Source organism: Peromyscus californicus, unplaced genomic scaffold (genome assembly GCF_007827085.1).
Source record: "Peromyscus californicus insignis strain IS unplaced genomic scaffold, ASM782708v3 Scaffold_5__1_contigs__length_169319896, whole genome shotgun sequence".
In the NCBI taxonomy this organism is placed as follows: Eukaryota; Metazoa; Chordata; class Mammalia; order Rodentia; family Cricetidae; genus Peromyscus; species Peromyscus californicus.
Genome location: NW_026294573.1, coordinates 42059694 through 42086225, shown reverse-complemented (window position 1 = coordinate 42086225; position 26532 = coordinate 42059694). Strand labels below are relative to the sequence as shown.

General features: G+C 40.8%; 1 protein-coding gene across 1 annotated transcript; it reads right to left on the bottom strand.

Annotated features, from left to right (window-relative positions):
* On the bottom strand, positions 1 to 26201 carry Rnf11 (ring finger protein 11). Its single transcript, XM_052715329.1, has 3 exons — positions 25952 to 26201; positions 3792 to 3961; positions 1 to 1464 (listed from the first exon to the last, which is right to left on the bottom strand). The coding sequence occupies exons 1-3, from the start codon at positions 26072 to 26074 to the stop codon at positions 1293 to 1295; spliced, it is 465 nt and encodes a 154-aa protein (XP_052571289.1). The 5' UTR covers positions 26075 to 26201; the 3' UTR covers positions 1 to 1292.
* Positions 26202 to 26532: the final 331 nt, after the last annotated feature.

Sequence of the window (26532 nt, the reverse complement as noted above, 5' to 3'; positions counted from 1 at the left end):
TAAATGGATAAAACATTACATCTTTACTAGACCATCTCTACCTCTAACACTTCAGAAGCTTAGAGACTTAGAGTATTCTTACATTAATTGCAAGAAAAAGGAAAGGAGAGGTTCCTTTGAGATCACAACTATGAAGTCATATGGTTATACAAATCCTGCTGCATTGGTGTGCGAAACATGAAACACATTTACCTTTCTTGTCAGTCACCCAGCAAGACTTAACGGATACCTTCCTAAGAAACAGACTAGATGTGTTTCTGTAACTTCAATAACCTCAGCACTACAGTAACAAGAGATGCAGTATCCTTTTGCTATGGTTCCAGACAGCGGGGAAAGAGGTCACAGGAAAGAGAATCAAAACTGTTACAGCTGAAAACTACTTCTTGTTAAGTTTCACCATGGTGCCACCTTCATTTTTACATAAGCATGGTGGCATAGTTCAAAGGTCAATAAATCAGAAATATTAATATTTAAATGTCAACTTGACTTTCAATTATCACCATATTAACAACCAAAACAATAAGATAAGACACACAAGGAAGGGGATATCAAATCCACTTTGCTAGTGTTGGTTTCCTGACACATCAACTCATTTTTAATAGAAAAGGGATAGTGCATCTCAGTTTGCTTACAAGCTAGGAGATCACTTTGAATTCTGCATTTCCTAACTGCAAACAGAATATAGCACTTACAACAGGTTATAAATAAACTGGTTTTCAAGCATAGAGCCAGCCCCAACGATAATAATACACTATTTAAAAAGACCTAAGGCAATGAATTCCATTTCCAATGGAAAAAAAGAACTGTGCAAACAAGCTTAAAACTACTTTTTTTGTGCCAGTGTTATAAAATGTAGCTTTTAATAAAACCTTGACCCAAATGCCAGTAACTTTTCAGAAAAGAATTTGGGTGGAAGGGAGAAGAAACATCTCATTTAGGAAGAAAAATAACAACTATCTTTTTCCTAATCTTCAATACACACAATTTAAAGATGTACAGTTGCTGTAACACTTTACACAATTCCTATGTACTGGAGCAAGAACAAGGTCTAATAACAATTATATTTTAAACACTGGGTCAAGGCTTTACATAAAAATACCATCCATCCTACTTTCCCCCGTAAGTTTCTAAAATATCACATACTTTCCTCAACATCTGCAGCCATCCAGGAATTTTTAGGAAACTTTTGTGCATGATCTTAATTCCTAATCCCTGGCTCTTTGGGCTCAGTGACAAAAGATCAAAACCACCAAAAATGATGGTTCACTTGAAGTCCGACGAGAGACCCTGGCTCAATTAGTCTCATAGGATGAGAGCAGAGCTGCATCAACCGGCTCCATGCAGGAGGGGCACGTGAAGGATCTCATCAGCCAGTCATCTATACAGTCCAGGTGATAGATGTGCATGCACGGCAGAAATCGGATTGGGTCCCCATAAACAAAGTCCATCATACAGATCACACACCTGTAGGGACAAGGAAGAAGTCAGAAAATTTCACATAAGTGGCCTATCCCAGAATAGTCTTTACAAAGACAGTGTTAACCCAAATGTGCGCACACACACATACACACACAAGCAAAATACACACCAAAAATAAATCTTTAAAATGTTTTTTTTTTAAAAAGTTCCCATTAACTCATTACCAAAGCATGCAAAATGAATTTTTCCTAACATGCACTGACCCATCAATATTCTTTTATTTTGATCTTTTGTTAATTTATAAGCCTTGAGAGCAACTAACTGAGCAAAGAAAAACAGACTGCATTAAGGATCAAACTCATGCTGTGTCTAAAAATAATTACATATTAGAGGAGACTGTGATGCTTTAGGTAGGAAATTAGATCAACTGTTTCCTTGCACTGATTTTTCAGAGTAAACAGGAGTAATATTCATTAACAACAACATGTAAAAACATAATGACTGGGCCTGGAGTGGTGGTGCATGCTTGTAATTCTAGTACTCTGGAGAGCGAAAGGAGCAGGTGGATCTCTGAGTTTGGCCAGCCAGGGCTATCCAGTGAAAGACTGTCTCAAAAATAAAGCAAAAGAAAACAGCAAAACCAGAATGACTAATTCCAGTCTACTCCCATTGATGCTCTAAACTAAAACTATCAAGTCCACCGCACTTTTCTATAGGTTTAAGAAGAAACCCAATTCTACAGAGGTTCAAAGCTAGTGCTCTAGGCAGACTTTGCTCTTCAGTACCAAGATTAATTAAATGGTGCTATGGCTCACACAGACAAACACCATCACAGTAAATTAGACGATCTGTGTTGATAAGGATCTTTCTCAAAATAACTGTCCCTGTTAAATCTCAAGACAATAAAATTCCTCATCAGGCTTGAAAAAACTTTCAAAAGTTATGAAAGAATTCTCTCGTATCACTAAAAACTTTAAACAGTTTTAATGGTTGAGGTTGATGACAAACTGTCCTCCCATTGACTTATGTGTTTGAATACTTGGACCCCAGCTATGACACCGTTTGGCAAATAAAACCTTTACACAGGTCAGTTAAGGACAGGCCTTGAAGGCTATATAGTCTAGCCATCCATGCTGGTTAGTTTGAGGGAACCACAACTGAGAGAATTCCTCCAGACTGGCCTGTTAGAGTGCATGTCTACAGAGCATTTTCTTTATTAAGACTGATGTGGGAGGGTCTGGATCACTGTGAGCAGTGCGACCCCTTGGCAGGTATTCCTGGGTGGTATAAAAAAGCAAGTTGAGCAAGCCATGTTGGGAGTAATCCAGTAGGCATTGTTTCTCCATGGCCTCTGCTTCAGTTCCTGTCTGAACTTCCCCGGATGATGGACAGTAACCTCTAAGCTGAATAACTCCCCTTTCCCCTTCCGAGTAGCTTCAGTCAGTGTTTTACCCTGCAGCAGAAAGTTCCTAACACACTTGCTCCATTCTAGTCCTCAGCTTCCTCACAGTCCCACCAACACTGACAAGAGGAAGTCCTGCTGCCACGCCGTTCCCACCTTGAGAGACTGGGGTTCCCTGAAATCATGAGTTAGAATGAAGCCCTCCTCCCTTAAACTGCTTGTGTCACTTGTTTTTATCAAACAATGAGAAAAATAATACAGCCATACGCCCTAAGAAAACTTTTTTTTTTTTTTTTGAGACAGGGTTTCTCTATCTATGCTGTCCTGGAGCTCATTCTGTAGACCAGGCTGGCCTCAAACTCAGATCTGCCTGCCTCTGCCACCCTAAAGTGCTGGGATTAAAGGCGTGTGGCAACATGCCTGGCTAATAAAGTATTTCTGAGTCACAATTTACTTAACTATACCTTATTGTTGGCCATTTACATAGTTTATATTTTTACTCCTCAATAAGCAAGCATTTTGTGCCTAATACTCTAGTATTTGGCGTGGGGTGGGGGTACAAATGCCTAGAACCTTTAATTAGTTCAGAGTTTAAAAAGGGTTTAACCCCTATTTCTTTACAAAAGTTTAACTCCTTGGAAAACTGATAAATCACTTTCATAAAATAAGCTAACAGAAACATCACATTTACATAGGTAAATAGTTTTAACTGTCATCTAAATGGACAACTAGCAACTATAATGATCAGAATGCAAGACTTCTCCTTTATTGCTACATTTAACCTGGGTTTTCCAATATAGAATTTCATAGGCTTCCTAAATAAACAAGAAAAAGGCAAATTCCAAAAGCTAAAGTTTATGGTTGAAAAAACAGTCTAGTGGTAGAACACCTAGGTTCAATCTCCAGTATCATTAAAAAAAAAAAAAAGAGCTACATACAAATCTCTAAAATATATGAAATTACTACTTACTCTCGGATCTTTTTTTCTGATCCATCTCTTCCAGGGTCGTAAACTCCTTTAGGCAGATGCTGTATAAGGCCTATTCTCTGAGCTATTCTAATTTGTTCCTCTTCAGTCAGCTGAGTCGCTAGCCGAGTCTGGCTAGGTGTTGGATGATAGACGGGAATGGGAACTTGTTCCTAAATATGAAAAGTGCAGGGAAAAAATTGGTATTTTAAAACTCATTTTCTGGGGTGTATTAAATTACTTACCCAGAGAAGGAAAATGGGCCCTGAGATAAGTGGGAGGCTGGATAATCATGCAGCAGTCTTAACTGTATCTCACTGACTTTAGACACTTGTCTATATGATAAAAAATGGGAGTTATCCTTTACCACTATAACTGAGAATATGAGCATCTTCATCTTAGACACATTTCTTCAAAGTGCAAACAAATTTCAATGCAGACAAGTCCTACTATGATGCTTATTAACTACGTATAACACTGACCAAGTTATTTAACATCTGTGCCTCAACTTCTCATGTTTAAAGAGGGTCACTATAAAAGTTAAATGGGGCCGGGCGGTGGTGGCGCACGCCTTTAATCCCAGCACTTGGGAGGCAGAGCCAGGCGGATCTCTGTGAGTTCGAGGCCAGCCTGGGCTACCAAGTGAGTTCCAGGAAAGGCGCAAAGCTACACAGAGAAACCCTGTCTCGAAAAACAAACAAACAAAAAAAAGTTAAATGGGAACTTAAGTGTTGTCCTCACCACTACACATCAATACACCTGAAAGCTTAAGTATCTATCAGCTAGGATTACAAGTCTGCTACTCTATGACGCAGAACAGCATTTCAAAATCAGTAAGAAGAAATGTACTGGAGGCAGATGTGGTTTCACATACCTTTAATCCCAACAGAGATTGAGAATCAAGGCCAGCTAGGGCTGCATGGTGAGTAGAGGCTAGCCTGGGCTACATAGTGAGATTTTGACTCAAAAAATTGAAGGAAAAAAAAGATTCATTGGATTTTAGTGAAAGTAAATTTATAAAATCATCCATGATAAGGACTATGTCTATATTTGCTCCTGTTTCTTTTCATCTTTCTGGTTTAAGCCGAGGTTTCTCTATGCAGCCTAGAGTAGCCTCCAACTTCATCGGCCTCTGCTGAGATTAAAGGCAAACTCCACCCTGCACAGGCTCTGCTCCTCTGTATAGAACAGTCTTTGATAGGATGAAACAAAGAAACTCTACTAAAAAGTTACCTACCCCAGGGATTCATTTCAGTTTATTGTATCAAACATTTCCTGGACTCTACAGCCCATTGTTAAATACCTAGTTAAAGCTTAAGTTCAAGCCACAACACTTGAGTCTTTTGGTTTTGTTCTGAAGTGTATTTTTAGGAGTGACTGATAATGGTGGTCACTTCTGCCGCCGCCTTTTACCTCAAAATGCAAACCTTAAATGTTTACCAATTAATCATTTCCTATATACAAGAAAACAGCACAGAAAGATAATTATAAACCAGTTTATGAAATCTAACTAAATCTGGCCTTCAAAAGTCTGCATAAGCATAAAGCATCAATAGAGATAGTTTGCCAAAACATACTTGGAGACTGGCTACTACTGAGTCCACTGGCTGTAACCATCTCTACCTAAGAATACAAAGATAGTTACTTTGTGTTTGGACTAACAGTAATTATCTGTGTCCTAGGCATATAATTCTAACTCAAACATTACAAGCTACATTACTGAAAATCTGCCTGGCGGTGGTGGCGCACGCCTTTAATCCCAGCACTAGGGAGGCAGAGGCAGGAGGATCTCTGTGAGTTCCAGGCCAGCCTGGGCTACAGCGTGAGTTCCAGGAAAGGCGCAAAGCTACATACACAGAGAAACCCTGCCTCGAAAAACAAAACAACAAAAAAATTTAAGGTATTCATATAACATCAGAATTTTGCAACAAGTCATGAAAAAATTAATGATTTAGACTAAGGCACAATAAAAGCAAAAGGGAAAACTTGATGCAAATTATAATCAGCATTTCTTCTCCAGGTGACAATACCTGGCTTACTGCTTTAGATTTAACTTGGGTCCAAAACCAAACTATATTTCTGTTTCTTCTACAACCTTCTCAACTGAAAATTTCCAAGCTGTCTATCTGGATTAATGACAGAGAAGTATAATGAAAAAGAGAAAATTTATTTAATACAATTTTAGACCTAGCACTTAAACAAACATGATTTTGGAATATTACTTAATACCTCTGAACCTTAGGGTTCTGGACAGCAAACCAGACTTTTTTTTTTTTTAAAAGACTTATATTGGCAAGTGGTGCGGTACATACATACACTCCTAGCACAGGGGAAGTAGAGGAAAGATTGCTTTCAGCTTAAGACCAGTCTGATCTATATAACAAGTCCTAGGTTAGCCAGGGATACACAGTGCAAACCTATCTCAAATAAATAAAGATAAATAAGAGGTAAGAAAAGCATAAATATACAGGTGCTTAGTATCTAGGCCACTCTATGATGACCTCACTTAGTCACCCAAGGTGGCTAGTTCATCCTCTGATTCCTCTACCTTCCTCCTTTCCCTTTATTGTACTGATTTCTTTCCTTTACTTATATTTCTGTATTGTGTTTGAGGTCAGAGAACCTCGGGGGAGTTGGTCTTTTCCTTCCACTATGTGGGTCCTGGGGATTGAACTTGTCCTCACATCTGGCATACCTATTACTTGCTGAGCCATCTCATGCCCCCAACTCCCCCCTTTTTGAGATAGGGTCTTGATAGGTAAGCCCATGTTGGCCTCCAGTTTTAGCTTCCCAAGCACTGCATTATAGTCTTATCCAACCATCACTGATAGGAAACAGATCTGTTCTACAAATCCAATTTTTGAGATATTTCAAAACCATATTTTCCTTAATGTTTTGTTTGATTTCTCACATGAATCTGCATTGGGGGTGGGGAGTTGGGAGTTGAAAAGTATTTACCCTAAAGGGATAATTTTTTTTTTTTTTTTGGTTTTTTTGAGACAGGGTTTCTCTGTGTAGTTTTAGTGCCTGTCCTGGATCTCGCTCTGTAGACCAGGCTGGCCTCGAACTCACAGAGATCCGCCTGGCTCTGACTCCCGAGTACTGAGATTAAAGGCATGAGCCATCACCGCCCTAAAGGGATAATTTTAAATTAAAATGTTTCTGTAGGAAAATGAAGCATTGTAAAAAATACAATATAAAATGAACAGAGGACTGTAAAATATGGTGATTAAGTATTCTCAGATAGGGCAAAGAGAAATGACAGGGTTAGATACCCATCTTCTCTCAAAAAACACAGGTTCTCTCAAAAAAACAAAAAAAAAACCAACGCAGGTTCTGACACACTAAGAAAATTCTATATAACATTTGTTGTTGTTTTGGAGATCAAACCCATGGCCTTGTACAAGCTAGGTCAAACTACATTTCCAGCTCCTTGTTATATATAATAAAAGCATCTATATAGAATGACAAATGTTGTCAATAATACTTTGGGGCTCTAACATAAATCAAGAAAGAAACATTGTGTATATGTACCACATTTTATTTATCCATTCTTCAGTTGAAGGACATCTAGGTTGTTTCCAGGTTCTGGCTATTACAAACAATGGTGATATGAACATGGCTGAGCAAATGCCCTTGTGGTATGATTGAGCATTCCTTGGGTATATGCCCAAGAGTGGTATAGCTGGATCTTGGGGGAGCCTGACTCCCAATTTTCTAAGAAAGTGCCATATTGATTTCCAAAGTGGTTGTACAAGCTTGCATTCCCACCAGCAGTGGAGGAGAGTTCCCCTAGCTCCACATCCTCTCCAGCATAAGCTGTTTTCAGTGTTTTTGATCTTAGCCATTCTGACAGGTGTAAGGTGGTATCTCAGAGTCGTTTTGATTTGCATTTCCCTGATGATTAGGAATGTTGAGCAATTCCTTAAATAAAATGTGGTGCCGGGCGGTGGTGGCGCACACCTTTAATCCCAGCACTCGGGAGGCAGAGCCAGGCGGATCTCTGTGAGTTCGAGGCCAGCCTGGGCTACCAAGTGAGTCCCAGGAAAAGGCACAAAGCTACACAGAGAAACCCTGTCTCGAAAAACCAAAAAAAAAAAAAAAAAAAGTGGTACATATACACAATGGAATACTACTCAGCAGAGAAAAACAATGACATCATGAGGTTTGCAGGCAAATGGATGGATCTAGAAAAAAATCATCCTGAGTGAGGCAACCCAGACTCAGAAAGACAAACATGGTATGTACTCACTCATAGGAGGATACTAGATGTAAAGCAGGGATGACTGGACTGCTACTCACAACTCCAGGGAGGCTACCTAGAGAGCAGGATCCTAAGAAAGGCACAGGGATCGCCCAGTGACGGAGAAATGGAAGAGATCTACATAGACAACCTGGACGTGAGTGGGGGTAATAAAGGGCAAGGGTCGAGGGAAAGAGAGCTTAGGGGAGCGGGAGATCCCAGCTGGATCAAGAACAGAGAGGGAGAACAAGGAATAAGAGACCATGGTAAATGGAGACCACATGAGAATAGGAAGAAGCAGGGTGCTAGAGAGGCCCACAGAAATCCACAAAGATACCCACACAATAGACTGCTGGCAGTGGTCGAGAGACAGCCCGAACTGACCTACTCTGGTGATGGGATGGCCAAACACCCTAATTGTTGTGCTAGAAACCTCATCCAATGACTGAGGGAACCGGATGCAGAGATCCATGGCCAGGCCCCAGGTGGAGCTCCGGGAGTCCAATTGGCGAGAAAGAGGAGGGTTTGTATGAGCAAGAATTGTTGAGACCAAGGTTGGATAAAGCACAGGGACAAATAGCCAAACGAATGGAAACACATGAACTATGAACCAATGACTGAGGAGCCCCCAACTGGATCAGGCCCTTTGGATAAGTGAGACAGTTGATTAGCTTGATCTGTTTGGGAGGCATCCAGGCAGTGGGACTGGGAACCTGTCCTCAGTGCATGAGCTGGCTGTTTGGAACCTGGGGCTTATACAGGGACACTTGGCTCAGTCTGGGAGGAGGGGACTGGACCTGCCTGGACTGAATCTACCAGGTTGAACTCAATCCTCAGGGGAGTCTTTGCCATGGAGGAGATGGGAATGGGGGGTGGGGGTGGGGAGGGAGGTAGGGGGTGGGGGTAGGAGGGGGGGAGAACAAGGGAATCCATGGCTGATATGTAAAATTAAATTAAATTATAAAATAAATTTAAAAAAAAAGCAAAAAAAAAAAAAAGAAACAAATGAAAATGTAATAGTTAATCCTAGCATTTGGGAGGCAGAGGAAGAAGGATCTGTGAGTTTGAGGCCAGCCTGGTCAACACAGTGTGTTCCAGGACAGCCACGCCTACATAGAGAGACCCCTGTTCAAACCCCGCCCCTCCACCCCCCAAAAAAGAAAATGTAAAATGTGTCTACACTATAAAGCTGGATTCATTTCCAGCATGGTAGAATATACCTGTAACCCCAGCAATTCAGATGGAGGCAGGAGAATCAGAAGTTCAAGGTCATCCTTGGCTACACAGCAAGTTTGAGGACAGCTCATGTTACACGAGACCCTCTCTCAAAAATTGTTTTATTCAAGCTGGAGAGTATGATACAATTTCCGAAACTAAAACAATGCAATGGGGACATGCCTAAATAATATCCAAGGCTGGAAATAGTACAAGTCTGGCTTCTGGTGAAGGAAAAATAAAGTCACTACTAAAGAATGCAGCCTGTCACCAACAGCTGTATATTTTCAGCCAGTAGGAAATAAGAGCTCACTCTTGATTTTTCTCCTTACACGATGATGCTGGCACCACCTCCTCTCCAGCTGCAGTCTCTTACTGGGAATGTTTTCTCTAAATTTTGCCAGACTTACACTTAAGGCCATAAAAAGGAAGATTTGAAATAGTTGGTCTCAGTGTATATTTTAGTTCAGATGATTCATTAATTTAGACAATAAAAGGGGGGGGACCCCAACAAAGCAAATTACATTTATATGTAGTTCCCCAATGATACATACATGGAGAAATAAAAGCCTGCAGATCATCTATGATACTGAAACATTATTTTACATTTAATGGTATAAGCCAGAGTACCCTGCATGTTTGAAAAAGAGCGCTCCAACCAGGGAGGTGGGCTGGTATTTTTTCTTTAAGGCAGGGTCTCATGTAGCCTAGACTTGTTTAGTAGCCAAGGATGAACTTCTGATCCTCCTGCGTCTATATCCTGAGTTGCTGAGATTAGTTGTGTGCTACATCTAAGATTATGATTAGTGTCCAACACATCCTCATATCCCAATCTTCACTTAGGTTAAGCAAACAAGAACTCTACCATCTGAACCATAACCTCAGCTCATTTTATCAAGTTTAGGGGCTAGAGAGATGGCTCCACAGTTAACATTCTGAGTACATGCAGAGGACTCAAGTTCAGTTCCCAACATCCATTTGGGGGAGCTCACAACTGCCTGCAACTCCAGGGCATAGGATGCTCTCTTCTGACCTCTGTGGGTACCTACACATACCTGTACATACCCACACACAGACATATTAAGAAAAAAATGTAGTAAGGCATGGTGGTGTATGCCTTTAATCCCAGTGCTTGGGAAGCAGACCCAGACAGATCTGTGAGTTTAAGACCAGTCTGGTCTATATAGTGAGTTCTAGAACAGAGATACACAGTGAGATACTGTCTAAAATTAATTTCAGAGCTAGAGAGATGGTTCAACAACTGAAGGAATTTGTCACTATGCCTGTCAAACTCAGTCAGACTACCCAGGAACCACATGGTAAAGGAGAGTACTTACTTCTAAATGTTATCCTCCAACCTCACACATGGGCCATAGTACACTTACTTCCCACCCTGTCTCCCATCCCCCCTCCACACAAAATAAAACAAATGTGTACTTAGGCATCCCCCACACACACAATTAAATACTATTTTGTAGGCTTTCATGTTCATAAAATTATGTAATTATTATCAGTCAATTTTAGAGAATTTTTCCCCCTTAACTGAAATCCTGTATTCATTACCTATCTATAGATTTGCCTATTTTGAGCATTTCCTGTAGACAGAATTATATCATTATATGACCTTTTGTCTGGTGTAGTGGCTCATGCCTTCCATTCCAGTACCAGAAGCTTGAGGCAGAAGGACTGAATTCAAGGCCTGCCTGAGCATAGTGAATTCTATGCTAACTTGGGCTACAGTGTGAAATACTGTCTCAAAGGGAGAGAAAATACAAACAAACAAAAACCAAAAAACACTACCCCTATTTTTGTGGTAGGCCTTTCACTCAGAATGCTTTCAAAGTTCTCCTACAGTCCAGCATGTATAAGAACTGTGCTTTTTTTCTTCTTTTTGTTTGCTATTCTATCCTCTGGATATACCACATAGTATAACATAGCATAGTCACTGATAGGCATTTGGGTTGTTGAGATTTAGATGCTATCATAAAATCATACTATTACGAAAATTCACTTACAAGACTTTGGACATTTCTCTGGTTCACACCCAGAACTGCCATTTTCCAAAGCACCAGTACCACTCTGAATTTACACCAGGAATGAATAGGTGATAGTCCCAATTTTCTCCTCTTCATCACCAAAACCTATTTGTCATTTTATTTTAACCACTCTAGTAGGTATGAAATGGTAGCTGATTGTGAACAGTGTTAATCATCTTTTGGTTTGTTGGCTGTTCTTTTTAAAAATTAGGTCCATGGTTTTTATAGGCCAAATAACACTGTCTAGAGACATGACTTGCAAACATTTTCTTGCCTCCTATGGATCTTTTCACCTATTACTCTTTGTAGTATGTTGCAGGAGATTTGTTTGTTACTGCTCTGAGACTGCCGATGGAGTCAACCTTGGTTGGGGGGCAGAGTCACATTCAGCTGGCCAGAGTGGACCATTTTTCTGGTGGACTCAGAGGAAGCTAAAGGGACACATAGGAGGAATAAGGAGGGCAAGGAAGATGCACAGGCTTTTCAATCAGGGAAGGTGGAGAAGAGAGCAGGTGATCATTTCTACATTGCTCCGTGGATCTCTGAGGTTTATGCCCTAATATTAACTCTCGAGTTTTATTTTTTAATAAAACAATAAAAGAAGTCGAAATAGTAGTACATGTTTTTCTTTTGCTGAAGGTGCCAGGGATCTTACCCAGGGCTTTGAACATGCCAGACAAGTGCTCTCCCACTGAACTTATACCTCCAGCCACCAAGGCACAAGTTTTTAATTTTGATGAGACAAACTTTTTTTTTGTCACTTGAATTTTTGGCATCAGATCTAAGGAAGTTTTGTCTAACCCAAGGCCATGAGGATATACTTTGTTTTTTCCAAGTTGTATTGTTGGTTTTTAGTTTGGTTTTGTTTTTCTGTAGTCCAGTCTGTATGGGAATTCATTAACAACCCCCCACACCCACCTACCACCAATACTGCATAGCTTTGAAGGTAGCTCTTACATTTAGGTGTATGGAGCATTAATTTTTGTATGACAGAGAAAAGGAGAGTTTCACTTTTTAGGTTCACATGTGGATATACTACCTTTTGAAAAATTGTTTTTTTGGGGGAAAAAAAAAGACATGCTAACATGGAAGGAAGAATTCTCACCAGGCCTCACCCCTTGACAAAGAACTATAGGCAACTTGTGACAGCTGATAAGGATGTCTTCAACAAGGATGAGCCTCTAATCGGCTATCCAACTCCAAATGGTTAGCCCTGAAAATCCTACATATAGAGCAACACTGAACAGAACCTCTGAGGGTTGTATTTACATATTTGTATTTATATATAGAATATATGTAACAAGAATAAAGAGGCCATGAATTTGAGATGGAGCTGGAGAGACATGGGAGGGGCTGGAGGGAGGATATTATTTTAGTTAAAAATTATATTTTAAAAATTTCCTAAAGCCGGGCAGTGGTGGCCCATGCCTTTAATCCCAGCACTCAGGAGGCAGAACCAGGCAGATCTCTGTGAGTTCGAGGCCAGCCTGGTCTACAGAGCGATATATCCAGGACAAGCACCAAAACTACAGAGAAACCATGTCTCGAACAAACAAACAAACAAAAAAGATACAATTCAATATCATCTTGAGTTACAGAGTAAGGTCCAGGCTAGCCTAGACCAAATAGAGAGACCCTGTTCAATTACAAACAAGAATAAAGCCCAGCTTGGTGGCACACCCCTTTAATCCCAGCATTCAAGAGGCAGAGGCAGGTGGAATCTCTGTCAGTTCCAGACCTGCCTGGTCTACAGAGTGAGTTTTATCCAGAACAACCAGGGAAACATAATGGAGACCCTGTCTAACAAAAAACAAATGACAGCAAACAAAACAAAAAGCCCACCAAACAACAATAATCCACAAAGGACATTAATTAGAACCAATTTGTATGATCTGTCCTAAATGAGCAAATCTGTTAGGTGGGGGATTGTGGGTGGCTTTCAGAATGGGAAGTGCATATTGAAAGTAAAGTGAGTTTTGACTTTTTGAGATGATAAAAATATTCTAAAACTGACTGGAAATGGCTGCATAATTCTAAACAAAATTAATTATAGACAAAACAGGTGAAGTATGTGGTATATACCTTTATAAGGCTTTAAAAACCTATGTGGCAGACATAGATGGCTCAGGAAAGAAAGCTGCCTGCCATCAAGATTCAGAACCTGAGTTTGCCACAACACTGATGCAGCACCCAAAATAACTGTTAAAAAAAACAAACATTAAATGTGGCAACAAATATGTAAAGTAGAAGTTGCTTAAGCTCTATAAGCCTGTTATAAATATTTGTAAATATATTTCTACAACATATAGTAGATATAAATGTTTTTATAGTTTCCTTTAGAATTTTTATCATTTATTTTAAATTATGTGTATGTATGTCTATGTGCGGGTATGTACATTTGAGTAAAGGTGCTTGGAGTCATTGGTTCCATTGGTGCTGGAGTTACAGATAATTGGAAATTGCCCTACACGGGTGCTGAGAAGTGTACTCAGGTCTTTTGGAAAAGCAAGCAAGTGCTTTTAACCACTGAGCCATTTCTCCAGCCACCACCTCCCCATTTTTGATACAGGTCCCATTCTATAACCCTGGCTGGCCTGGAACTTGCTATGTAGACCAGTTTACCTTGAAACTCAATCTGCCTCTGCCTCCCAGATTAGAGGTACACACTGCTATGCCCAGTCATTTTGGCTTATGCTGGCCTTAAACTTCTGATCTTTTTCTGAAGTGCTAGGATTATTGGCAGAATAATGAATTCATGTTAAGTATTAAGCAGCACATTTCTGTACTCCCCTATCCACCCAAAAAAACTGCTATTATTCTTTGGGACTATTCAAGAAAGAGGCTCTAACGAAAAGTAATTAAAGTCAACATATAATGATTTAATATTCACTTGAAAAAGGAACCAATTCAATGAGCTGGCAAGAGATATCCAACTCTAATCAACAATGATTCATTCCATGACTTAAGAAAGCTATAACCTAATCAACAGAACTATCAATGTATGAGCACAAAAGGATTAAAGGGAGCAAGGTTTAATAATGCCATTTTTAAAAAGTTATGCTTGCCAGGCATTGTAGCTAGAGTTTTCCTGCCTGGCCCACAGTCAGTACAAATCTCTCTCACCTGCCAGTCCCACAGCCGCTCAGACCCGACCAAGTAAACACAGAGACTTATATTGGTTACAAACTGTATGGCCGTGGCAGGCTTCTTGCTAACTGTTCTTACAGCTTAAATTAATCCATTTCCATTAATCTATACCTTGCCACATGGCTCGTGGCTTACCGGCATCTTCACATGCGGCTTGTCATCATGGCGGCTGGCAGTGTCTCTCTCACCCAGCTTCCTGTTCTCTCAATTCTCCTCTCTGTTAGTCCCGCCTATACTTCCTGCCTGGCCACTGACCAATCAGTGATTTATTTATTGACCAATCAGCAACACATTTGACATACAGACCATCCCACAGCAAGGCATGGCTTGGCACCCCTGTAATCCCAGTACTTTCAAGACTGGGGCAAGAGAATTGTCCTCAGTTCTAGCTAACCCTAGGTCAGACAGTGAAATTTTATATCTCAAAAACAAAGTAGGCTTATTCTGGGACACACTTTTCCATGATTTAAATAAACTGGTTAAAACTGTACAACTAAGTTTTTATAATCTTTTTTGTATTTTAAAGTTTTTTTTTTATTTTTAATTAAAACATTTTTTTTTTGACAGGGTCTCTCTACATAGCTCTGGCTGTCCAGGAATTCACTAAGAGAGCTATCTGGCTCTGCCTCCCAAATGCTGGGATTAAAGGTGTTACCATGCCTCGTCTTTCTTAAACCTGAGTTTGGGCTCTAGAAAACACATGGTGGAGAGAGAAGGTCTGTAAGTTATCCTGACCTCACATGTGGCTGTGACATGTGTCATTTCCCCAAATAGTAAATACATGAAAAAAGATTAAACAAAAAATCCAGTCATTGCTGGGTGGTGGCGGCGCACAAAGCCTTTAGTTCCAGGACTTGGGAGGCAGAGGCAGATGGATCTCTGAGTTCAAGGCCAACATGATCTACAAAGTGAGTTCCAGGACAGCCAGGGCTACACAGAGAAACCCTGTCTCGAAAAACAAAACAAAATCCAGTCATTCCCAAGAAAATTTATACTTCAAATGTTTTTTTTTTGTTTTTGTTTTGTTTTTTTTTTTTTTTGGTTTTTCGAGACAGGGTTTCTCTGTGTAGCTTTGCGCCTTTCCTGAATCTCGCTCTGTAGACCAGGCTGGCCTCGAACTCACAAAGATCCGCCTGGCTCTGCCTCCTGAGTGCTGGGATTAAAGGCGTGCGCCACCACCGCCCGGCTACTTCAAATGTTTTAAAAGTATAACACTGGCAGCTTAGCAGTACAGTGCTTGCCTAGCATTCAAAGTCCTAGGATTCAATCCCAGGTACCACAAAACAACCAACAAATGTTGGCCCTATTTACAAGTAGGGTAAGAGCAGGAAAAGAATTATCTTTATGTTCTAGCTCTTAATATAATCTCTCAGGTTTTCCTTTTTCTTAGTATTATATGGAGAACAATTACTATTATTTTTATTAGCAAAATATATAATGTCTCAAATGCCTAAAAATATATGTGTGTGCATGTATATATATACACATATAATTTTTCATTTATTTAAGTATTCGTGGTTAAGTGGTCAAAACAGTACTAGCATGCTTAGGACATGTGATGCTGAAGATGGAGCCCAGAGGCTTTGTGCTAGATAAGCAATCAACCAACTGAGCCACATCCCCATTTATATGTTACTTTAACTGCACATGATTCTACACCTCCCTGAACTCTTAACTCATGTCTTCCACCTACTGATAATTCTTTCAACTGTAAACCTATCTAACCAAGGCACCTTAATTGTTTTTATTCACGTTTATAGTAAATAGGAAGCCTTCATCAACTAAATGGCAAATTCATGATTCACTACACTATCATATAGTTATCCAGACTCAAAAGTCTGTATTAGGGACTAGAGATGGCTAAGCAGCTAAGAGCATTTATTTCTCTGGCAAAAGACCCAGGTTCTATTCCCAGCATCCACAATGGCTCAAACACTGTAACCCCAGTTCCAGGGGATCAAACAAGTATGCATGGGAGGTACACATATGCATGCAGGCAATACATTCATACACATAGAGTAAAATAATTAAAAAATTTAAAAGCCCATATTAAACAATTTAATACTAATAATTTCATACTAGTCTTATACTAGTCTTACCTCCTGAACTAAAGTGTCAGTTAGTTCCTTGAAAGTAAGGGATTCATCACTTCTCCTTTCTCCTTGGTGTCTAACACATACTGAAAGAGGATACAGTGGGCTCAGTGGATAAGAAAGCATGCTGACCTAAGTTTGATCCCTAAGACCCACATAGAAGAGAACCAACTCCTGCAAGTTGACATGCACTCCCAACCCACATGAAATAATATATTTGAGGAATGTTTTTTTGAATATTCAGAAGTTTAAAGAATTTCTACTGAGAAATATATTTGGAGGGATGCTCCTCATTTCCACACTTTCAGATTCTTTAGTTACTTTACTGTATGCTTTCCAGTTAACTAACAAGATAATTATTTATCTGGCTCCTGAGAGCACACACCAGGCTAGTTATTTAAATAAAAGGTATATTTGTATGACTGGAGATATGGCTCAGCATTTAAGAACACCTACATACTGTTCTTTCAGAAGACAAGAATTAGGTTCCTGGAACCTACATCAGGCAGCTCACAACTGACTAACTCCAGCTGTAAGGATCTCTTCTAGACTCCATGAGCACCAACACACACACACACACACACACACACACACACACACACACACACACACACACACACAAATAAAAAGAAAAAAAAAAGAATCTAAAAATCCTGTACTTGTTAAGCCAACATTAAGTAGTAGCATAAGAAATTAACTTCTAGACATTTTACAGCACAATTTTCCCATTTTGTTTTCAAATACATGAGACTTAGCACCTTAATATCACTTAAGCTTATAGTTTAGTATTACATATAATCGTTACCATTATCTACCTCCAAAACTCAAACTGTCTACCTACTAAACCAAGCAACCTGCATCCCATGGCCATATTTCATAGGACAGCTGTTATGTGGTCCAACACATTTTCAGATGACATCATAACATCAAAACACCTGTTAATAACTTCATTTACTTGATAACTTATTTGAATACAGAATAGAAACCTATCATCTTTAACCCTGTATCTAAAGGCAATACTTGGAAGACACATACTCAGAAAACAGCAAAAAATGTATCATTTCTTCCGGGAGGGCACAGGTGCGTGCGCATGGTGGTTGCACACTTGTGTGTGTGTGTGTGTGTGTGTGTGTGTGTGTGTGTGTGTGTATGTTGGCTGCATAACTTTAATACCAGCAGTTGGAAAGGGACAGGCAAATAGCTCTTCGAGTTTAAGGCCAGCCTGTCCCACATAGTAAGTTCCAGGTCATCCAGGCCCAAATAGAGAGAGAGAGACCCTGTTTTCTGATTATATCTGTGAGTACCCTCCAATTACTATCCCCATTTCTGGAATTCACTCTGGCTAAAATATAGTGAAGAAGGCCGGGCGGTGGTGGCGCACGCCTTTAATCCCAGCACTTGGGAGGCAGAGGCAGGTGGATCTCTGTGAGTTCGAGGCCAGCCTGGTCTCCAAAGCGAGTACCAGGAAAGGCGCAGAGCTACACAGAGAAACCCTGTCTTGAAAAAACCAAAAAATAAAAAAATAAAAAAAAATATAGTGAAGAAAAACAAAGAAAAATAAAAAGTAACCAAGGAAAAAGAAAGCATAGAAATGACACGTTTGGGGGGTTTTTGAAGAAAAAATTCACAGTCGCTATCTGTAATCATTTTTTCCCATTTAGAAATAAATAAAGCTCTGAAAAACAGAAGCATGCTGGGCATGATGGCATATGCTTATAATCCTAGCATTTGGGAGGTGGAGGTAGGATGACTAGGAGTTGGAAGTCATCCCTAGTTACATTTCAAGTTCAAGTCCAGCCTGAGCTACTTGAGACCTTGTCACAAACAGGCACACAGAAACAAAAAATCTACTGAGCATATTCTCAAATGCCTTGAACCCCAGCACTGGGGGCACAGGCAGGTTTACTTACTTTGAGGCCAGTCTGGTCTACAAAGTGAGTTCAGGACTACACAGAGAAAACTTGTCTCAAAAACAAAAAAAAAGACTCTGTCCTATATCAAGTATTTTATTTTATGAAATTTTGAAACCTGAAATCAAGTTTTATCTAAAAATTAAGGAAAATCAAGTTCAGATTTTTTTTATACCAAGTAACATCTCATTGCCCCATCTTCTCATATTACTCTATAATTAGCTCTAGAATTAAACTGTTGACACAGACTGTCCTACTCTTAAAGGAACAGGCATCCTTAATAACATTTAGTTCAATGACTCAGTTCAAAGTCAGACACAAACAACAAAAACTAACTGTCACAAATAAAAGCCAGGGTTCTGTGAGATGGCTTGAGGTAATGACACCTGGGACGAAACATGCAAGCCTGAAGATCTTGAGTTTGATCCTTGAACTCCCATGAAAGTGGAAGAAGTCACGTGCAAAGTTAACTTCTGATTATCACACCTATGCCATAACAAAAGTGCACCTGGAGTTGTGTGAGTGTGCACACACACAATTTTCCTTAAGCAAAACAAAACAAAATGGAGCGATGGTGCAAGAGGCAAGTGGACTTCTGTACCTCTCAGTAGGCGGGCAGGCAGGCAGGCACACACGCGTGTGTGTATACATACACACACACACACACACACACACACACACACACACACACACACACACAAAACAAAAAAACCCCAAAAACCAGAACCAGAGAAAGCAACACCATTCAGTCTAGTTGGACTACAAGTTGTATAAGAGAAAATACAGGGCTAGAAAGGCATAGAGTAAAACCACAACTTTGAGTACTTAGAGATCAGTGATTAGTCACAAAGAACCACTGAGGATTAATCCACAAAAGATCTGATCTGGGGCAAGGAGGAAGGGAAGGGTAGAGAAGACATCAATTAAGCTATTGTTGCAGGAATTAATGAGAATCTCAATTAAGTTGATGACAATACAGAAGAAAAGGGGATACTTCTATGCTAGTCAGTCAAACAGTCACTGGGTGTCAATATTTTGATTTGTTTTTCAAACAAGGTCTGATGTCATGCAGGCTGGCCTTGAACTTCTGCTCCACCTCCTGCATGTCTACAGTATTTACAGTGCTGTACATCAATGAGAAAATCTGAAGTTTAATGTATCATTCTCATTTGAAAAAGCTGATCTGGAAAACCAAAAATTATGAAATCTCTAACAGCTAAGCTGGGTACGGCAGCACACACCTTCTGGACTGCTATCTGCTCTACATAACCAGTTTCAGACAAGCAAGGGCAACTTAATGAAATATATTTTATGTATGTGAACCACACACATGCAGAAAACCACACACAGACCAGTGTGGGTGGTGGAAATGGAATTTGGGTCTCCGGCAAGAGCAGTAAGTGCTTTTAACTGCTGAGTCATTTCTCCAGTCCTGATAGTCTAGTTTTTTAAAGAACAGAAGCTACTTTTTAGTAAGTACATAGGACAGACTTGGACTTAAAAAAAGTTGTTTGTGCCTCTGTTTGTGTACCAAATGCATGCAGGATCCCACAGAAGCCAGAAGAGGGCACTGGATCCCTTGGAACTGTTGTTATGGCAATTGTGATCCACCTTGTATGTGCTGGGAACAAAATCAAGGTCCTTTTCATAAAGGCTTTTAATCACTGAATCATTTCTCCAAATCCTCTAGACTAAGCCTTTAACAACTAAAAATGTACTTTAAAGAGAGCCTTATTCTGGACTGTGGGTTCAGTTCACCTATATGAGCCTAAATTTGGATCACCAGCACCCACTCAAATATAGGATGAAGGGGCACAGTGAGGCACATTACATTTGTAATCTCAGTGCTGGGAAGGTAGGGACAGATAGATGTTTGGAGCTCTTTGGACATCAAAATCAGCCAAATTGATGAGGTTCAGGTTCCGAAAGACCCTATCTCAAAAGTAAGATGGGGCTAAGTAAGCATGGCGGCACCAGCGCCTTCAATCCCAGCACTAGGAGGCACAGGCAGAGGGGTATGTTAGTTCAAGGCCAGTCGAGTCTACAAGGTGAATTTCAGGATGACCAGCCAGGGCTAATCTCACAAAGATTCTGTTTCAAAAACCAAACAAACAAAAAACAAAAAATGCCAGCAGCATGGTGCACACCTTTGCTCCCAGCACTCGGGAGGCAGAGGCAGGTGGATCTCTGTGAGTTCAAGGCCAGACTGGTCTACGGAGCGAGATCCAAGACAGGCACCAAAACTACAAAGAAACCCTGTCATGGAAAAAACAAAACAAAACAAAAAAACAAAAAAATAAAAACCAAACAAACCTGAATAGTGAGAATCTCTGGTCTCCATTCATACATGCAAATGATCATATACAGAACACACAGAGAAGCCTTATTCAATCATAATTAAAATATCAAAATATAAATGTTGTTTTCTTGTTTGTGAAAGTTCTTTTTCATATTTTACTTGTAAGCACTAAAGCCAGAATTTGATAGCAGGTCCATGTGAGTCTAAAACTAAAGGGAAGATGATAAAGTAATTGCTATAAGCAGAGTGACCTGACTTTGGTCTCCACAATCTATGTAAAAAAGTTGACTTTGGTAGAGCTGGGTAGCTGGAAACAGGTGGATCCCTGGGGCTCCCTAGCCAGCCAACCTTGCACCAAACCAATGAGACCATATCTAAAAAAAAATCTAGGCGACAGCATTTGAGCAATGACAGCAAAGGTTGTCATCCAGCCTCCAGACATACATGCACACACAACCATACTCACAAAAGAAAACCTATACTTGAAGCAAGCAGAAGGACTGTTGAGTTAGGACTAGCCTAAATCATGGTATCAGATCCTATCTATCACCACCACCAAAAGTATAGGACAGGAGATGACTGGTAGATCTCAAACTTAGCTAGACATGATGACTCCTACTTGAAACCCTAGCACCTGGGAGGGCAAGGCAAGACTGACTGAAGTTCAAGGCCAGCGTGGACTATACACTATGAGATCCTGTCTCCAAAACAATCCATTCCAAACTAAAGATCTACAGTGGAGTTAATCCTGATAAACCCACAGTAAATTGAAAATATCCTTAGGTTGAAGATGCATTTAGTGTTATCTTTCCTACCAACATCAGAAGTTAGTAATATAGTACAGTTCAAAAGTATCAGTTCTTTAATTATCCGTGTGATACCCTGGCTGAAAGAGAGCTGAAGACTGCTGCCTAGCATCACAGAAGAGTTGTGGTGATGCAAGCCTGTGATCCCGTACTTGGGAAGCTACTGAAGGAGGTCAAGGTCAACCAAGACTATATAGTTTGTTCTGAGAAGGCTTGGAAGACATATAAAGACCCTGTCTCAGAACAAACAAAAACAAAAAATCTCCTGAGATTATAAAATATCTCACTAGTATAGGAAAAAAAAATCAAAATTCACAGTATAGACTATCAGGTATTACTTTTACACCATTAAAACTGTAAGATGAACCAACACAAGTCAGGACAATCTATAAATACTGAAAATTGAGATATGCCAATCTACATATAGTCACTCAATAATAAGCTCCCAATAAGCTCCTTAACAGAGTGTCACCCTCAAATTAACATACTAATACTTTATGGATAGAGATTTCAAGCATTCTTCCATAAAATGTATACTTTGTGGCAGGCAATAAATATGTAGGACAAAAAGTGAAATTATTTTAATCAATAATTGTTTTAAACCAATTCTTATATTTAATATTATTGGCATTTGTCTTTTTAGGTTTGTTTGTTTATTTTTTTTACCTTGAGACAAGAATCTCAGGCAGCCAAGGCTGACCCTGAACTCCTAATCTTCCTGCCTCAGCCACAGATTACAGGTGTGTTACCATGCCTGGGTGGCTTTTGATTATCAGGAGTTTAAGGTCATCCTTGGCTATACAGCCAGTATACAGCCTGGGCTACCTGAGACTCTGCCTTTTATAAAGTTTCAAGAATGTAGCAAAGTGTTTGCCTAGCAAGTGTGTGATCTCTAGTATAGTCCCTCACCCAAAATTTCCCTCACCACCAAAAACAAAAAGTAAAAACTTGAAGGAGGTAATGGAATCAGTCATGCATTCACAGTGAAACCTAGGGAGTAATCCAGTAAAAGAACAAACAGGACAAAGGTCTGAGACCTTGACTATCTTACAACAGTCAGGAGGCCAGGGAGAGAACTGGTAGAGGATTTAGGAAAACACTAAAAATTTCTCCAAAATTAAACATGGATCCATTAAAGAGCTTAGTAGAGTACTGTGGTCCCATTACTCTAGCTGCTATGTTGAGAACATGGTACAGAGAAGAGGGTGAAAAAAACAGAACCTGGTAGGTGCTCACACCTGTAATCTCAACACTCAGGAGGCTGAGTCAGGAGCTTAAGTCTCAAGAGTGAGACCCTGTCTCAAAATACACGAGAAATATAGACCAAAAAAATACAAAGAAATCAGCAATAACAAAAAAATTGAGAAACAAACACCCAAGATACAAATAAGGGCTCCATGCAAATGCTGGTCACAATGGTGCATAATTAGTTTACTTTGAGCTAGGTTTTGTTTGGTGCACATATAAAACCCAGAGTCTCACATACTAAGCATGTACTCTATCATTAAGCTACATGTCCAATCCAGGATGTCAAGCCCAAATACAGTCTGTTAGTTACTGTCAGTAAAAATAGCTGGACCTTTGCTTTATAGAGCTCTTGGCATACCTGTATACTGTACAACACAAATACAAGAACTATGTTTTAAGTACTTGTCACAGGGGAAAAGAAATACAAACTCATGCTCCTTTAATTTTATAATCAGATACTTTCCATTTAAAGCCCTATTGCAACTAACTGAGTCTATTCTTTTTTTTTTTCTTTTTTTCTTTTTTGAGACAAGGTCTCACTATTCCTGGCTGGCCTGGAACTTGATATATTAACCAGGCTGGCCTGGAACTCAAGATTCATCACTTCTGCCCCGCCTGCGCCTCCCTACTACTGGGATTAAAGGTGTATACCACCATGCCCAGCCTGAGTCTATTCTTTAAAGATTTAAAGTGTATTCTTTAAATACAGTCAACACTACTGTATTTATTATGTTAATTATATACTATTTCTTTTAAAAAGCCCAGATATAAATAATTTACTTTGGACTACTACTTTCTCAAATCATGTAAAAACAAATATTAGTAATATATTATAACTTCAAGGGGAAGTTATAATATATTACTACAGCTTTCTTTTAAAAGTTCTTGAGATAGGGTCTCATTCTATAGCCCAGGCCAGCAAAGAACTCACCATGTAGTGATGAACACAAACAGAACTCACTATGTGGAGCTGACTGTCAGCAATCCTCCCGTCTCAGCCTTCCTTCCAAGTTCTAGAATGACAGGCATGAGCTACCACGCCAGACTAAAGTTTTCTTTTTATGGTCTCATCTTTTAAAGTAACCATTTTCTTTCCATTCATACTAACTTTGCATATCAGTATCTGGGTCATTCATTTCAGGAAAAGGCAACCACAATACAATTTCCACTGTCAAAAATAACACAGTCCAAAAAAGTACTGGTAATACCAAAACCGATCATGATTTGTCTAGTCCCTCTGGAAAGGACAAAAATATAGTTCCCATAAACTCTAAAATTATTCTAAGGACAACAGAGAAAGCAACAAGTCAGATATTCAATTTTCCTAGAAAGAGGCTAAGAAGTATAGATTTTTTTGGGGGGGGGGAGTTTGCTTATGACACCTAAATAAATACATTTGCTGAGTAGCTATTGTAGAGGGGGAAACAGTAAGTTATGGACAACTGAAAGAGAGGCCTGGTGGTATAGGCCTCTAATTCCAGCAACTCTGAAGGCTGAGGCAAGCACAAAAGTTCAAGGCCTGTCTGGGTGACATCGTGAGACACTAACAAGGTGAAAAAAAAATGAGAGGCGGACTGGAGTTATAGCTCTGTAGTAGTGTTTTGCTAGCATGTACAGGGCTCTCAGTTCAATTCCTGCTACTGATAAAACATCCAGATTCCATTTAGCATCAGTCTGCTCCTGGAGCAATTTAAATAAATTGGGAGAAATGGGGTACATAAATACAGTAAATACTGCATTTTTATGTGACAAATTGCATGAAACATTGAGAACACAGCTTCTATTCTTCATTTATCTCAGTTATTGAGTATCTACTATGAGTCAGATGCTGGGGTATAAAAGCACCTGGAAAATGTCCCAAATTCAGCTTATACAAGGGGAGGGGAACACATAGTTCAAGAATGAGACACACAACTACCTAAACAAAGATACTAAATTATTATAGGCACAGTATTGCTTATGTAAGTGTAGAAGGTTCGCGGGGGACATATCCAAGAATTCAGGGAGGGAGGGAGGGGAATGTCAGGACTTTAGATACTGAGCTGAGTCCTTAAAGAGGATTAGATGTTCACCTGGGCAACCTTGGTGCCAAGGCTCCTAGCAGAAAGATCACCTGGAGTCTTGAAGACAACCTTGTCAACAGCCTGGTTTGGTAAGCTTGAAACAGAGAGGCTTCTGCAAGGCTACCATGAAGATTGGACTAATAATGTGTGTGAAAGACCCCTGAAGGGGGTCAGAAAATCAGCATATATGATCACTTTTTTTGCCACATAAGAAACTGGTTTACACAGAATTGAGAAAACACTAAACTAGATAATGATGTCACCACATAAAAACAAAGGACACTGCCCAGTTAGAAAACCAACCTCTCTTCAAGAAAATACTAAAGATTGTATTCAAGCCCACCAGGGAGTTTACTCAGTATCATTTAGAAAGACCCATTCAAGAGTCTTTAATAAAGAGAAGGCCTTTAGTAGCAGATGGCGTTTTCCAAGTCACTCTGAAAGGTCTCTAAAGTTCAAGATAATCAAGGTTTTATTAAGTCAACTTATTTAAAAGGTGTGTCACAGGGGTGGAGCAAAAAGAGGAGGAGCTTAAAATTACCACATATGTATATATAAACAAGTAACTCTTTATGAAGCTGGGGCTAACATCCGCACTTGGAATCCTACCTCCCAAATAGATGGTAAAAAGGACGTTCTACCAGAACCAATGAACAAAGATAGGGTAGGAGTGGGGAGGATTATATACAAAAACACATATGGAGGAGGGAGGGGGGGTGACAACCGACCCATAATCCTGTCGGCAGTCTGTTGAGGAAATCACACAACTCAGACATAAAGGCAGGAAAACCATGTCATCCTTAAGCTCCACAAGCTAACTCCCAGACACCGGCCAAGGGGATATGATCACATACTTTGATTCCTGAACTCAAGGACAGAACACCTTCCCCAGACGCCACCCAAGGGGAAGGCGAGAAGGATCGTTCTCTGGCGGGGGACTGGGCAGCAGCAGACCCCCTCAAGGCCAGCCCCCGAAGGGGTCAACGCGTCCCCCCCCCCCCCCCCCCCGAGGCTAGGCCCTGGAGGCCAAGGGCAGAGGGCCTGAGCCGCCTCCCCTTCTCACGCCGACACACACACACACACACACACACATCCTCCCCTACCTGATATGGCGGCGGCGGCTCCTGATCTGGCTCCGTCCCCTCGCCAAAGCTAGCCCGGTCGGACTGAGACTCGTGAAGCAGGGAGATGTCATCCGAGGTCGGGGATTTGAGGCAGTTCCCCATCTTCCGGGGCTGGGGTGTGTGCGTGAGATCTGGAGGGGAGGCGGGGGGAGGAAGAAAGCCGTGACCCGGTCTCTCCGCACACTCAGCGCTGAGCTCGCTCGGCGCCGCGGGGTCCGAGGCGGCAGGCCTCCCGGGGCTCAGGCGGCGGCTCCCCCGCGCCCCGGCGCCGCCGAGGGGCCGCTCATGCCAGGCCCCGGGGCAGGGGGCGCGAGGCTAGGCCGCGGGGCTGCAGCGGGGTCGCGCCGGGAGCCGGAGGGGGGCGGGGGCGGGGAGACGGAGCGCTTCCCCCACCCCGCCCCCCGCGGGGCGGCGGCGGCGGCGGCGGCCACGGGGCTGCTGGGCCTAATCCAGGTCAGGAGGGGGGGGCGCGGCCGTCGCGGCTGCCTCAGCTGCTGCCTCAGCTGCTGTTGCCCCTGCCGACGCTGGAGCCGCGGCCTGGGGCCTCATCCTACTCCGCC